Genomic DNA, 15301 nt, shown 5'->3' on the forward strand with positions numbered 1-15301 from the left:
TTACTCGGCAAAATTATTCCTCAATTTTGAATACATTACTATTCGACTAAAGAAAGTGGAGTCAGGCGTCGGTGACTACAAGGCACCGTAACATCGGGGCCGGTGAAGCAATAGTTGAAAACCTTCGAAAAAGTTCTTATTTCTCAATTCTCCTCAAGGATGTCAAGCCTAGTGCCTTTAACCTCACAATTTAATAGCTCTGTGTTATTTGGTGGATTGGGAGCTTTTTTGAAAGTTTTCAACCATTGCTTCACCGGCCCTGACATTACGGTGCCTTGTACTCACCGACACCTGACTCCACTTTCTTTAGTCGAATAGTAATGTTTCCAAAATTGGGGAATAATTTTTCTGAGTAATAGCCTGTCTTTCTTATGGGCTCCGAATCAGTTTATCGGGTTCTTGTTCTCCTCAGAAGTGATTTCGGTTACAGATTACACCATTAACAGTTTTAATGGTTGTATTAATCCAATTCCTAACGTAAAGGTAACTACTGTTTATGCATCTATATTTCCACACGCGCATGCGCATGGCCGTCAGCAGTTCTCGGTAAATAGCTGCTCGCTGCAGTTAGTTCCGGCGCAGCCCTCACGGCCTACCGACCTCGTCCGCACAGTGGGGCCTGCTGTTTCTCTTCAGCTAAGTAATGTAGATTTATGACTGGGTACTGCGGTGCTGTAGTTTTATATTTGACATGGCCAAACTTTGACATGCAACAGTTTAGTGTCAATAGCTTCTGAAGGGGGCCAAATTATTTTGGCTGAAACCTAGGTAAAAACTGGTTTCTATTTGCAACTGAGGCTGATGTGTTATATGTTTAAATAAAACTTGAACATTTGTCCTTATTATGTGAAAGTGAAACAGCTTCCCAAGGGAAATGTAATGTGATTCCTGGAAATTCCCTGTGCCCAAATTGTTACTCGAAAATATTTGTTGTGAATCCAGAACCAGAATCATGTAACCTTGTTAATGATATTTATATTCCTAACGAGGAAGCTGTTAGTTCGATGCTATGTAACATCAGAAAGCAAAATTTATGAGGATCATTGTGTTAGTAAAATTACGTCACTGTCTTTAACGTTGAATGGCATAGTGGCATGTATGATGGACAGTGGTGGCTTGCAGAGGTTGAAAAAAATAAGTTTGGAAAACAATTATGTTTTTGTGCATTTTTACCATCCTGCTGGCCCAAGAACATTATTCAAGAAATCTACTAGTGACAAAGTTTGGATACCAATGAAAACTATTTTAAGGAAACTTTCAGTGCTTGTACTTACCACAGAAACTGAAAGGTCTTATTCTATATCACAGAAGGAATCTGTCTGAAGAAATAAGTCGTCTTAACATTCACCACCAGGCTTAGGAACAGTCACATCTCGAAGGATGTTAATTGAAAATGTTTATTTTAAGTATGTCAAAATAATATAAATGTTAATTTCAATTATTTTTCCACTTTTTGTGAATAATTCATACCTTACATAAATAATAATTCATTATATCCCACCAATATCACACATGAAAGGCAACACTCATAAGATCAGTTGTAGAGTAATGTGAATTATCTCCTCATTTTCAAAAATTCATATCTTTGTTCACAGTCAGATATCAATGTTGAAGTTTTTGCAGTATGTTGCTATCATATAGGTGTACAAACTGTGCAAAAATAATATTTTTATATTCAGTCCCACCTGAGATAACTAACCCCAAACTTTACAAAAAATGAAAATTTTCAAAAATTCATTAAAAATTAAGGAAACATTTGTAAGTGTTCTTGCTCTATATGAGGCTAGTACTATATGATATCTAACTATAGGAAAAATATACTCTCATAAATCACTCCTTGTCTGTTATTTTTGGGCCTAAAAAGTGGATTTTTGAAAATTTGGATACCAAACTTTGGAAGTAATTTTGACTGGTTATTTTTGAATTTAGGGTATTTTTTGTAATAGACATTGTTGTAGAGGACACTTTTCTAAAAACAATCATGTTAATTGCAATGTTGTTGTAACTTACTCCAGTGCAGAGATATTAATATTTTTGCTGTCTCTAAACTGAAACATTGTCATGTGCTTACAAATGAAAATGGCCACCATTCAGTAAAGGTGAAAGGTAAATTTTTTTGAAAAATCACATACAAAAAAATTAAAGTATTTAAAAATGGTCAAGCAACCCTCTTAATTTTTATTAGGCCACTTCGCTTGTATTGACCCACAGGTGCCACAAAAAGACTACTAAATGCATAAGCTTTTGGCCAGAAGGCATTCTTACAAAATCTACCAAAACACACACACACACACACACACACACACACACACACACACACACACACACACACACACACACACACAAACAAACAAACAAACAACCCCTGTCCCTGGTTGCTGGGGCCAGACTGTGAGCAACTGTGCAAGATGGGAGAAGCAATCTGGATGGCGGGGGTAAGGAGGAGGCTGGGGTGGGGATGGAGAGGAAGAGCACAATACGGATATTGTGGGAGCATACAGGGATGAGGTGGAGAGAGGGCAGGGCAGCTAGGTGCAGTTGGGAGGTTTGATGGGGGAGGGGGATGGTGGGAAGGAAAGGAGGGAAGTATAAAGACACTGTGAGTGTGCATTTGGAATAGAAGGATGTGGAATTGGAACCTGGGAAGGGGGTAGCTGGTTGAAGGACAACAACTAATGAATGTTGAGGTCAGGAGGGCTACAGGAACATCAGATATATTGCAGGGAGTGTTCCCATCTGCACAGTTTAGAAAAGTTGATGTTGCTAGAAAGGATCCAGATGGCACAGTCTGTGAAGCAGTCATTAAAATGAGGAATGTTATGTTGGACAACATGATCAGCAACTAGCCGATTCAGCTGTTCCTTGGCCACAGTTTGTTGGTGGCCATTCATGATGACAGCAGCATGTTGGTTGTCATGCCCATATAGAACAAAGCATATTGGTTGCAGCTTAGCTTGTTGATCACATGACTGCTTTCACATGTTGCCCTGCCTCTGATGGGATAGGTGATGCTTATGACCAGACTAGAGTAGGTGGTGGTGGGAGGATATATGAGACAGGTCTTGCATCTAAGTCTGTTACAGGGATATGAGCCGTGAGGCGAGTTCGTGAGGAGGGGTTGTGCAGGGATTGTCAGGGATATTGTGCAGGTTTGGTGGGTGCAGAATACCACTATGGGAGCAGTGAGGAGGATAGTGGGTAGGAGTGGTAGGACATTTCTCATTTCAGGGCATGATGAGAGATAGTTGAAACCCTGTCGGAGAATACGATTCAATTTCTCTATTCCTGGTTGGTTCAGAGTCATGAGGGAATGCTCCTCTTTGGTCAGATGGTGGGACTTTGGAATGTGGTGGGTGGCTGGAGAGATAAGGCAAGAGAGATCTGTTTCTGTAAAAGGTTAGGAGGGTAATTATCGTCTGTGAAGTCCTCATGAGACCCTTGGCTTATTTCAAGAGGGACTGCTTGTCACTATAGATGCCATGGCCAGGGGTGGCTTGGCTGTATGGAAGGGACTTCTTGGTTTGGAATGGGTGGCAGTGGTGAAAGTGGAGGTATTGCTGCTGATTGGTAGATATGATATGGACGGAGGTACTGATGTAACCATGTTTGAGGTGGAGTTCAACGAAGGTGGCTTGTTGGTTTGATGAGGACGAGGTGAAGCAAATGGGGGAGAAGGTGTTTAAGTTATGGAGGAATGTGTACAGCCTGTCCTCACCTTCAATCCAGATCACAGAGATGTCATCAATGAATCTGGACCAGGTGGGGGATTTGAGATTCTGGATGGCTGGGAAGGATTCCTCTAAATGGCCTATGAATAGGTGCCACATCTTGGATTTGTTTGTGAGTGATGCAAAAAAGGAGTAGTAACTGTAGGCTAGGATGTAGCTAGTCATGGGGACCAGGAAAGGGGTTGCATGTTTGGAATCCATAAGGCACTGGGAGGGAGTGTGTTCAATAGCAGCTAGGTCATGGGCATTACGAATGTTAAGTAAAGCGAAGTGGTATCAATAGTGATGAGCAGGGCACTGTGTGGTGAACAAACAAGAACTGTGGAGAGTCACTGGAGGAAATAATTGGTATCTTTTATACAGGAGAGTAGGTTGCAGGTAATAGGCTGAAGGCATTGGTCTGCGAGAGCAGAGATTCACTTAGTGGGGGCACAGTAACTGGCCACAATGGGGCATCCTGGGTGGTTGGGTCTATGGACTTTACGAAGCATGTAGAGAAGGTAGGAGTGCAGAGACTGGTAGGGGTGAGGAGAGAGGTGGAATCTGGGGATATGCTCTGGGATGGATTTAGGGATTTGAGGGGAGACTGGAGTTCCTGCTGGCTTTCTGGAATGGGGTCACTGTAGGAGGGTTTGTAGGTGGGTGAATCTGATAGCTGGTGCAGTTCTTCTACCAGGTAATCCTTGTGGTCCAAAGAACAGTGGTGGAGCCTTTGTCAGCAGACAGGATAATAAGGTCGGTGTCAGATTTTAGGTGGTGGATTGCGGTTCTTTCTGTGGGTGTAAGGTTAGCTTGCATGTTGAGGGATTTGGGGAATGATGATGAGGCAAGGTCTTAGGTTAAGAAAGTCTGGAAAGTTAATGGGGGTGATTTGGGGGCAGTGGGGGTAGATTGCAGTTGGGAGGAGGAGTGAAATGAGTCAGGCATGGTTCATCATTGGTCTTTGGTTGAGTCTAATTGGTAGGGTTGGTGGCAAAAAAAAATGTTTCCACTGTAGGGACTGGGAGATGGAAAGAAGGTGTTTATGAGGTCCAGCTTGACTGAGTTCAGGAGTAGGGCAAAAAGGGACTGATACTTCTGTGGGGCTAAGGCTTTGAGGAAAGGTTCATTAGAGTGTTTTGGGTCTTTTTGGGTTCTGGATTCAGTATGGTGGTAGAAGGGAGATGATGTAGGTCTGCGAGACAGGGTTTGTCAGCTATGGGGGGATGTGAGAAAGGTTTGGAGGTTGTTGCAGAGGTGGTGGATAGTGGTCGGCCAGATGGGATTAGAAGGTGAAGAGGTTGGAGAGTTTTTTGAGGTGGCCTTGTGCATGCTGCTCTAGTTTCTGGAAGGCAAGAGTATCTGTGTGTCAGATGGGATGCAGAATTTGGGATTGACCAGTAGGAGAATTTTATGTATTAAGAGGAGGTATTGCAAGTAGGTTTGAACCTTATTGACATGGTTTTGCAGGACAATGTTGGTAAGGGCTGAGGACTGGCAGAATCTGAACAGATGGATATCATAGTGGAAAGAGGTGTTGCAGTGGTTTGCAGCTGGAGATCGGTAATTTGATGGTAAGGCCATTTGGGGGGTACTCTGTGAGCCAAGCAACAACACGGGAAGAGTACGTGTGACTGGATTCCGTCTAGGGCTAAGGAAACTTTCCTTATTGGTGCAGATGGAAGAAGCATGGGTCCATGGTGGAGGATAAAAACACAAAAATATGTAAATAACGTAGCAAAATGTGTGAAAAAATTCATCCTAAATGAAGCAAAATACTGAATGTGGATGAAATGAACAACTGGAATATAGAAGTTGATGCCATACTAACGGTCATAGTAATGCATGTTGATGATTGAATACTTACAAATTATTGTATGGAGGGGGAAAAACCCAGAGGAAGCTGGCATCTCTCACCTGACTTTATTGCACCTCTACTAATAATTAATCTTTTTCCTGTTTCCATGATGCCATTTTGATACAGTTACCTATGAAGTGTACATGTAACATACACATAAATAATTGGAGTAGTTTCACTTGGATTTATTGTTTGCTGATTAAAAAATGTGGATAGTCAGACTTCTTAATACAGCACACTAGAGTAAATTTGTGGTGAGCTAATCAGCAGCTCTGATCATACTGACATCTTGGCTTTTCAGTAACATCTCGGCTTTTCAGTAACATATTTTAATTTATCTCTTGGCCTGATTATTATATACAAAATGATGTATTTCACTAATAGATTAAGCCATTAATTAAGATTTTTGCTTAATTTACCACAATTTTCGATATGGTATTTGAACTCATAAATGAGACATTCCCAATATGGTTCCATAAAATATTTAATTGGATAGTTGAAAAATCTACTCGCCAAGTGGCGGCAGAACATGCACATAAAAGTTGGTTGTGATTGGGAAGCTTTCAGAGCCAGTGGCTCCTCCTTCAGGCAGAAGGGTTGAAGAGGAAGGGTAAAGGAAAAGGACTGGAGAGGTCTAGGAAAAGGGGTAGATTTCAGGAAAGTCGCCCAGAACCGTGGATCTTGGGAGACTTACCGTATGGGATGGGAAGGAAAGACCGATTGTTGATTATTTTCATTGTTGCTCAAAATATTTGTCATAAACTTTTCTTTTTTCAACTCACAATATATTTCATAAATTAACATGTATAAGTCCATCCTAATTACCAAAATATAACCTATCATTTTTTAAATGATTTTGTAGTTCCCAAGATCGCAATATGCCCGTATGCCAGTCTGGAAATAGTTGGGCATCACCTGAAATTTTAAGTGTGGACCAGCTAGCACTTGCACAATATTTATGGAAGATCTTGGTAAACCACAGCTAGCTTGTGTTGTGTTAAAGTCGATTATTGAGTTTGCAGCATCTCTTTACAGTGCTGACTTCTGTATAGAAAAGTTGCAGCTTACTATTACTATGTTGACACCTATACAACTATTCATTGTTTGTGAAGTTCACGTTAAAATTTCTGAAAAAATCTTTTTAACTCTTTGAGTATATGACCAGCATGCTTGCGTGGAGTATCTAATATACTTTTATCAAGCAGTGGATGTAGATTAATTCTTTTGAGCTGCTGGAGATGTTGTTTAATCTGGACTTTTATTGTGTTTTATGCAGTTGATATTTAATCATCTTGGTGACTATCTCGAAAGCTCAAATGTGTGCACTGTTTGCATAATCTACAGCTCCTGTGTCCTGCTAATACTTGTATTGTGTCTAAAATGGACTGTGACTTCATGTAGTGATTATGTTGTTAGTGCCTTGTCTAGGATGTAGTGAGGTAGAGGTACCAACTTGCATAAAACATGTAATATGAAAGTTTTGCATAAAACGTATATTATGAAACTTGATCTGGTCATCACAGTATTTGTGGTGGTAATAAATGTGGGAGAAAGCCATGTTACTTGGAAATCTGTATAGTGCACATCATTTTCACAGTTTCTAGAAATCAATTTACAGATACTCTACAAGACTTTGATCATCAAAGCTGAGGGATTAATGGACAATGCAGGTAGGCAGTGTTGCAAAGTGGAAGAAAATTAGTCTTTGAGAAGTTTTCTGCCTTCTGGCATACATATGAACCTAAAAGAATAAAAAGGAAAAAAACTACACACATTATAGTAATAACTTGGCTATGGAAAAAAAAAGAAAACATTTATCTGGTTTTAGGAGTTTCCTTTCATTTCTTTGAAGTCTGATAAAGTTACTCTTATAATTTTCAGATACTGGATACTGAAACTAATATTAAACTTCATTCTGAGTAAAGCTAAAATAGAGGGAACAGCATAAACATCTCATACTGGTAGCCGGTACAAAATTTGATGACTTCCAAGTCTAGGTGACACATTGAAGTATTCAAATTGCCATAGAGACAGGAGCATTCATTCTCTCCAGCACAGTAGCTACCTCTAACTATGTTGACCTGTTTCTCATGAGTATATGTAGATTGCTCCAGCCATATAAATTTTTAATTCTCAATGTTTATAAAGAATATGCATTTCTTGTTACTTCATCTAATAAGTCTGCAGTTGTGTTTTACTTCCAGTAATGAATGATTGTGATTTATTGCATGTGCTGAAGGAATTTGGTGTGAATTCTTTAAGTAAACATATAATTTTTGTCTAAAAACAAAGATGATGTGACTTACCAAACGAAAGTGCTGGCAGGTCGATAGACACACAAACATACACACAAAATTCAAGCTTTCGCAACCAACGGTTGCTTCATCAGGAAAGAGGGAAGGAGAGGGAAAGACGAAAGGATGTGAGTTTTAAGGGAGAGGGTAAGGAGTCATTCCAATCCCAGGAGCAGAAAGACTTACCTTAGGGGGAAAAAAGGACAGGTATACACTCGCGCACACACACCCATATCCAACCGCACATACACAGACACAAGCAGACACCTGTCCTTTTTTTCCCCTAAGGTAAGTCTTTCCGCTCCCGGGATTGGAATGAAATTGCAAAAGCTTGAATTTTGTGTGTATGTTTGTGTATGTTTGTGTTTGTTTGTGTGTCTATCGACCTGCCAGCGCTTTCGTTTGGGAAGTCACATCATCTTTGTTTTTAGATATATTTTTGCCACGTGGAATGTTTCCCTCTATTATATACATATAATTTTTGTCTCATTTAAATGTCAGCATAATATACTGTTTCTGCTCATACAAGTGAATGAAACAATTGCACAATATGGTTAATTTCTAGAAAATTTAAGATGAGTTTACTGTTGACTTTGTTTTTCAGGATTTGGCAAATACAACTACCTCATACTTCTGTCAGCTATTTGCTGTTCACTTTCTCATCAGTTCAGCACAACTGCAATGTCTTACCTGCTTCCAGCGGCACATTGTGATTTAAGTCTTAAACCATCTGACAAAGGTCTTCTGAATGCCATTGGTTATGGAGGTACGTACTTTTGTTTCTTGTGTCACTTAATGTTTATAGCTGTCTGACAATGAATTTGCATTTTTGTGTCCTTATGCAATAGCTTATTAACACATTCATCATATTTTTTGAACCAATTACCAAGTTGAAGATTAGTTGGAACATCATATTGTTTTACAAGGAATGATTCTGTTAAAGAACGGTACATCATGGTATATCTTTTCTCTACTATGATAAGAAATTGACTTCATTAAGGCAATTGTAAAATGTGAACTATAGTATAACCTGGAAAATTTCACAAACACATAGTATTGCCAGTTGTTCAAGTCCTTGCACGTACTGGAGGGGGCAGGGGGTGCATCTGTTAAGGTGAAGTGGACATCAACTGCTCTTCTTCGTGTGACTTTACCAATTGAGCTACTGGGTCACATTTCTTACATCCGAATTTATCTCAGTCCGCCCCTCTCATAGGAGTCAGTCTTAAGACTAAGTACGGGTGGATCTATTTAGGAATATTAAAATGGTCTGTTTGCCCAAGTGATTCTTTAATTTGTGTTCAATATACCTACAGTCGCATAATAATGTGGTATACACCACTTCTAACAAACACCGAACAACGCGCTCCAGTACGCGGCCTCCAAATACATCGCTGGCCGCACTTCTCCGGGTGGCTCGCGGCTACCATCGCTGGCAGCCTTCGTGTGTGCACGTGTTTGTCAACACACAGCAATTTGCTACGCCAGGAAACATTGCGATTGGTTTTCCCTGGAAAACAGCGACCCCAGCCGACGGCTCCATTAACTAGCAAGCCTTATATAAACCCGGCCGCCGCCGCAAACGACAGTTCTCATCGGGAAGTGCAGTATGCCGTGTTCCAGCTGCTTGTGGATGACTCGCCGCACCATTCGAGGTTACCTGGCTGCTCGGCGGAAAATCTTGCGACTTCACTTGGAGAGACTGAACTTCACTGGACTTGGGAATAATTACGGAACGTGCACCTCACCATGCACATTCGGACATTGGTATAGCAAAACTTTAATTCTGCATTACTTCTGAGTGTGAGCCTGGGTAGTCGCTTGGCTAACATAATTGTTAAAAAGTGATTTGTGATTTAATAAACCAGACTGAAGAGGTTATTGTGTTATTCCTGATTATAACAAATAACAACTAAATATGCCATTTTAACAGGAGTTATATCTTTGTTTATTAATAAGTAAATGTAATTACACCTGATGTGAAGAGAAGTTGCATCTAAATGCAGCGGCCAGAGAGTGACCATGTATATGAGAGTTGTGCTTGTGTGTGTATTTTATACTTCAGAAGGAGGCCTCTTGGCCGAAAGCTCCAGTGTATAGCAGTCTTCTTCTTGCATCTTCTTCTTCTTTCTTTTCCATCCTGGATTTTCCATTGTTTGATCTTAATATATAAACAATTGAAAGATCACTGTTACACCTCATCATCATGCACGGTAACCTTTGTGGAAAATTTATGCAGTAGAACAAAACATTTAAAATATGCCCTGATAATATGTTATTAATGATGCTGTCAAAATTCTTGGAGAACTGTTTTCAATGACAAAGTATTTTTCAGACTTTTATAAAAATACAGTCATGTTTGATTTTACATATGTGAAGCAGTTTATTCACCGTATAAAGACAAAATCACTAGGTGATGCGATAAAGTTGATTCTTATTAAGGAAGAGAGGGTTCAGTCCGTGTCTGTTGACCCTAACATAAGTTTCCTGTGCTTACATGTGATTGTTCCACAGAAGGAACATCTAATTATTGAATTGCTGCTACAATTCACTAAATTAATAGTTAAGATACTGTTGTTTATAATTTCATCATTACATAAATTTAATTGCTGTATATTTACAACTGTATCAATATTATCGCAACTGTACCTCAGAGATCTTGTGTCTTGCAGTGAGCAAATATGTAGCGAAAACGTAGTCCAGCAAAGCTAAAATTTACTTTTAACATTTTACAACAATCTTAGGATATTTGCACGATTACTCGTATTTTGTCTCTTCAGTGTTCATAAAACTTTTAGCTGAATGTAATCTGACACATTGTTATGATTTATTTTGATGTATCACTACTAATCAGTGCTGTAGATAAAATGAACTGACAGTATAAATAATGTGGATACTACTTTTTGTAAGTAATGTAAATTTTGTTTTATAAGTAAAGTTACCTTTTATTGAGTATTCTGTTGGCACTTGGAGGGACATAGACATATTAACCTATGTTTGTAATAAAGTTATGACTCAAATCATATTTTGTGATGGATTTAAATATTCTGTAGTAACACTCTTTTATGAAAATGGAGATATATTTATTTATGGATTTAAATATTCTGTAGTAACACTCTTTTATGAAAATGGAGATATATTTATTTAAAGTTTAAAATTTGTCTATTATTCCTAATTGAAAGAGAGTTCAAGTAGGAGTACAATAGCTTCTTTATTGTCCTTCTGAAAACCAAAAAAACTGTCCATCTTAATTTACAATTGCAATTTAACTGCATAAGCAGTTCCAACTGAAATACAATTCTGAGGATTTTGCCTCAACTAACTCCCAGGAGCTGAAACTAAACACTGAAATGACCAACAGTCAAAAGCTGTTTCTCAACACAGAAGTCTACTTCTCGACACTACACTGTCTTCATCAGTATCACATGGATGAGAACTTAACTGAGAAACTGCAAGCAGTCGGTGTATGAATCAGCCAGCTCTCATAGACAGAAACTGTCTGCAGTGGTCCCTGGGTTTCCATTTAACTATTCTCTTGGAAGAGATGTGCTGCCTCCCAGTAACTCATGATCAGGTGTAGGTATGGTCATTGATGCGGCTTGCGAGCACATGCTGTTGCCTGGCAAGGTACCTGGTGGGCTGTAAGTTTCTCGATGCACCTCCTGGTGGTCTGAGGGTATACTTGAAAATCCCACATACCTGCTATGGACCACGTGAGCATAGCTTTCCATGACTTGCCATTATACCCATTATGTGTGTTGTAACTGGTGCCCCTGGATGTCATAGCATCAACAATGGAAAATTCAGGATGGAATAATCACATTATTATGAAATAATAGATTGCTTCTCGCCATACAGAGGAGACGTTGAGTCGGAGACAGGCACACCAAAAAAAAAAAATGCTAAATACGTGAGCTTTTGTCCAAAAGGCCTTCTTCTAAAGTAGACAACACAGACACATTCTCATAAGCACAACTCACTCACACGTGAGTACTGTCTCTAGCCACTGATGCCAGACTGCAAGCGACTGTGCATGATGAGAGAAGCAATCTGGGCGGTGGGGTTAAGGTGGAGGTTGGGACGGGAAGGGGGAGGGATAGCAGGGTAGGGATGGAGGACAATAAGGTGCTGCTTGTGGGAGAATACGGGGAAATTGTGGGGACAGGAGTGGGTGGATAGGTAGAGTTGTGCAGTTAGATTTGTAGATTTGGGGGTAGTAACGGAGAGAATTAGAGGAGAGGGGAGAAAAGAGAGAAGAGGAGGTGGGGAGGGGGGGAGGGGAGGGAGAGAGAGAGAGAGAGAGAGGAGAGAGAGAGAGAGAGAGAGAGAGAGAGATAGAGAGAGAGAGAGAGAGAGGCTACTGGGTGCATTGGTGAAATAGAAGGCTGTATAGTGCTGGATTGGGATTGGGAAGGAGATGGATGGTTGAAGGACAGGAACTAATGAAGGTCATAGCTGGGGGGGGGGGGGGGGGTTATGGGAACATAGGATATATTGTAGGGAGAGTTCCCAGTTCACATCTGCACAATTCAGAAAAGCTGGTGTCGGTAGGAAGGATGCAGATGGTACAAGCTGTGAAGAAGTCATTGAGGAGTTGGGCAGCGTGCCCAGCAACTGTGGGTCATCCAGCTGTCTCTTCACCACAGTTTGTCGGAGACTATTCATGCAGACATACATGTTATTAACTGAAACAGCAGCCTAACTTTACTTTTGATGTGACAGTAGCCTAATAGATAGATGTTAATCAGATTTACTGCTTTGGGAAGTCATTTCTAATCAGTATGCAGCTGCTAAACAATGTTCGTACAGTGGTAACTGGTTTTGCAGTAACCAGTGCCAAAGTGTTTTACACAGTGTAGCATTACAAAACATTTGTCAGTGAATATCATTTGTTAGGAATCAGTAATATTTTGCCGAGGGGTTAATTCACAGTGGTGGGGACTCACTCAGCCGGTACGACATGATGCATAGCCCACGGCTCCACCTTGACTCGACAGACTCCAAACTTGACCTCCACTAACACTTCAGTTGATTAGCAGTAGCGACAGTCTGTGTGAGGCAAAAATGTGTTTTACCATGAGGTAAGGGATTGTGGACCACTTACATCCCCATCCTAAAAGAGTTCATATCCACAGGTGAAAAAAGAAAAATATAAAAAGGTGTTACAGATTACAAAAAATACTATAGAACATTGAACCTAAGGGCAAAAAATGACATTACAATTATCTTACATAAATTCCATTGACTCTGGTAGTGCACTGTGTAACCCCTCTGGTACATAAAAAGTAGTAGATTGCTAGTTAGCTCTTCTGACATCGATGACGGTGCATTTTTTTTTGTGTTAGGGCTTGTAGTTATGTGACAAGAGGAATATATTCAGCTTAAGAATTTGAATTCTGATACTTGGCTGGTTGGCACGCCTATCTTATTCTGCCTTCTCCAGCTGTTTTAAAAAGTTGGACAATGGGTCATTTAATTATTAAACTGGTCAGAAGTTGTTTCCCATTTGTTTATTATTTCCAAAAACAAATCTCATAACTGGTGTGTATCAATCAAACCAGAGTTTGTTGTGCATCATTACCAAGCATCAAAGCATAACAAGCTACTAGCTTTCACCGCTGACGTTTCTCTTTGACCGACTGACAAAGCGCTTTCCCTTTCTTTGTACATGCTTGCCGATATGTGGGTAACGCCTCATTCATTAGTCAGTTCAGAAATTTTGTTTTAATAACTTTTATTCTTGGAATTTTATGATTTTTTTGGTTAGTTGTATTTTGTTTTTATAACAAAGCAGATAACTGAAAACATAAGAAGAACTGGCATTTTTATGTCTTTAATTAAGGTAGGTAAATTTTGTCATTAATTATTCATTGAATCGATGTGTAATAGATGTGATTTAGAAACATAAATGCAGTTGTCCAAAAATGCCTGTAGTTCGCGTGCAACAATAAGCATTTAAATAAAGTTATAACCCATTGTACTTTCTCTCTGTCTTGAAAGGAGGATATAAGATGAACATCAACAAAAGAAAAACGAGGATAATGGAATGTAGTCGAATTAAGTCGGGTGAGGCTGAGGGAATTAGATTAGGAAATGAGACACTTAAAGTAGTAAAGGAGTTTTGCTATTTGGGGAGCAAAATAACTGATGATGGTCAAAGTAGAGAGGATATAAAATGTAGACTGGCAATGGCAAGGAAAACGTTTCTGAAGAAGAGAAATTTGTTAACATCGAGTATTGATTTAAGTGTCAGGAAGTCGTTTTTGAAAGTATTTGTATGGAGTGTAGCCATGTGTGGAAGTGAAACGTGGACGATAAATAGTTTGGACAAGAAGAGAATAGAAGCTTTCGAAATGTGGTGCTACAGAAGAATGCTGAAGATTAGATAGGTAGATCACATAACTAATGAGGAGGTATTGAAAAGAATTGGGGAGAAGAGGAGTTTGTGGCACAACTTGACAAGAAGAAGGGACCGGTTGGTAGGACATGTTCTGAGGCATCAAGGGATCACAAATTTAGCATTAGAGTGCAGCGTGGAGGGTAAAAATCGTAGAGGGAGACCAAGAGATGAATATACTAAGCAGATTCAGAAGGATGTAGGTTGCAGTAAGTACTGGGAGATGAAGAAGCTTGCACAGGATAGAGTAGCATGGAGAGCTGCATCAAACCAGTCTCAGGACTGAAGACAACAACAACAACAACAACAACAACAACAACAACAACAACTTTCTCTGAACATAAGTATAAAAATGGCTGAGAAATTGTTTTACAAGATCTGAAATTTTTCTATTATGTGATAAAATTGGTTTAATTACAGTGTGGCTTATATCTCCTTGCACTGTCAAAGTTGTCAGTGTCCGTTTGTATATCTGATTTGGCCTAAATTGGAAATTTAGTTGTAATGTGAAGAACTATTACACATCCCCCACACGATGTTGGACATACGCATTGTTTTAGATTGTGTGATATAACAGGTCCTGTCTGAGAAATAAATTTTCTAACTAAAATTGTATTATGTTAACGAGATTCATAGAAGTAATAAGTTACAGTCCCAAAGAAAATTCTTCTCGATAAGATAAAATGCATATGCAATCTAGAAACAATTTGTACAAGAAACCATATGCAACATATCTGTGAGTATTCACTGACAGGGAGAACAAGTGTATTAATCCTCAGTTATATAATACATATAACTTAATAATTTGTTTCTGTCACATAGTAGTATGTACAGGCTAGTAACATCTCTGGTCATAGGATCTGTACTTGGTTAACATTATTTCTTTTTAATTAAGAGCTAGCTCAGCTTTTAAAGAAAGAATAGTGTGTATATGTAACAATATAGTGAGAGTATATGTACACACAAGATTATGAAATAATGTTTTTCATGTCGACACCTCTGCTGCACTTGTACCTGGTTATGAGGCAGCGGATGCACTGATGAA

At 39.4% G+C, this 15301-nt stretch overlaps 1 protein-coding gene across 2 annotated transcripts in view; it reads left to right on the top strand.

Annotated features, from left to right (window-relative positions):
* Positions 1-15301, top strand: part of LOC124798517 (synaptic vesicle glycoprotein 2C-like) — a 525025-nt gene that overhangs the window by 294321 nt on the left and 215403 nt on the right. For both annotated transcript variants that reach the window (XM_047261962.1, XM_047261963.1), the window contains exon 3: positions 8464-8625. In XM_047261962.1, coding sequence (XP_047117918.1) covers positions 8464-8625 — 162 coding nt within the window. The remainder of the gene's footprint in view (positions 1-8463; positions 8626-15301) is intronic.

This window comes from Schistocerca piceifrons, chromosome 5 (genome assembly GCF_021461385.2).
Source record: "Schistocerca piceifrons isolate TAMUIC-IGC-003096 chromosome 5, iqSchPice1.1, whole genome shotgun sequence".
NCBI classification, from domain to species: Eukaryota; Metazoa; Arthropoda; class Insecta; order Orthoptera; family Acrididae; genus Schistocerca; species Schistocerca piceifrons.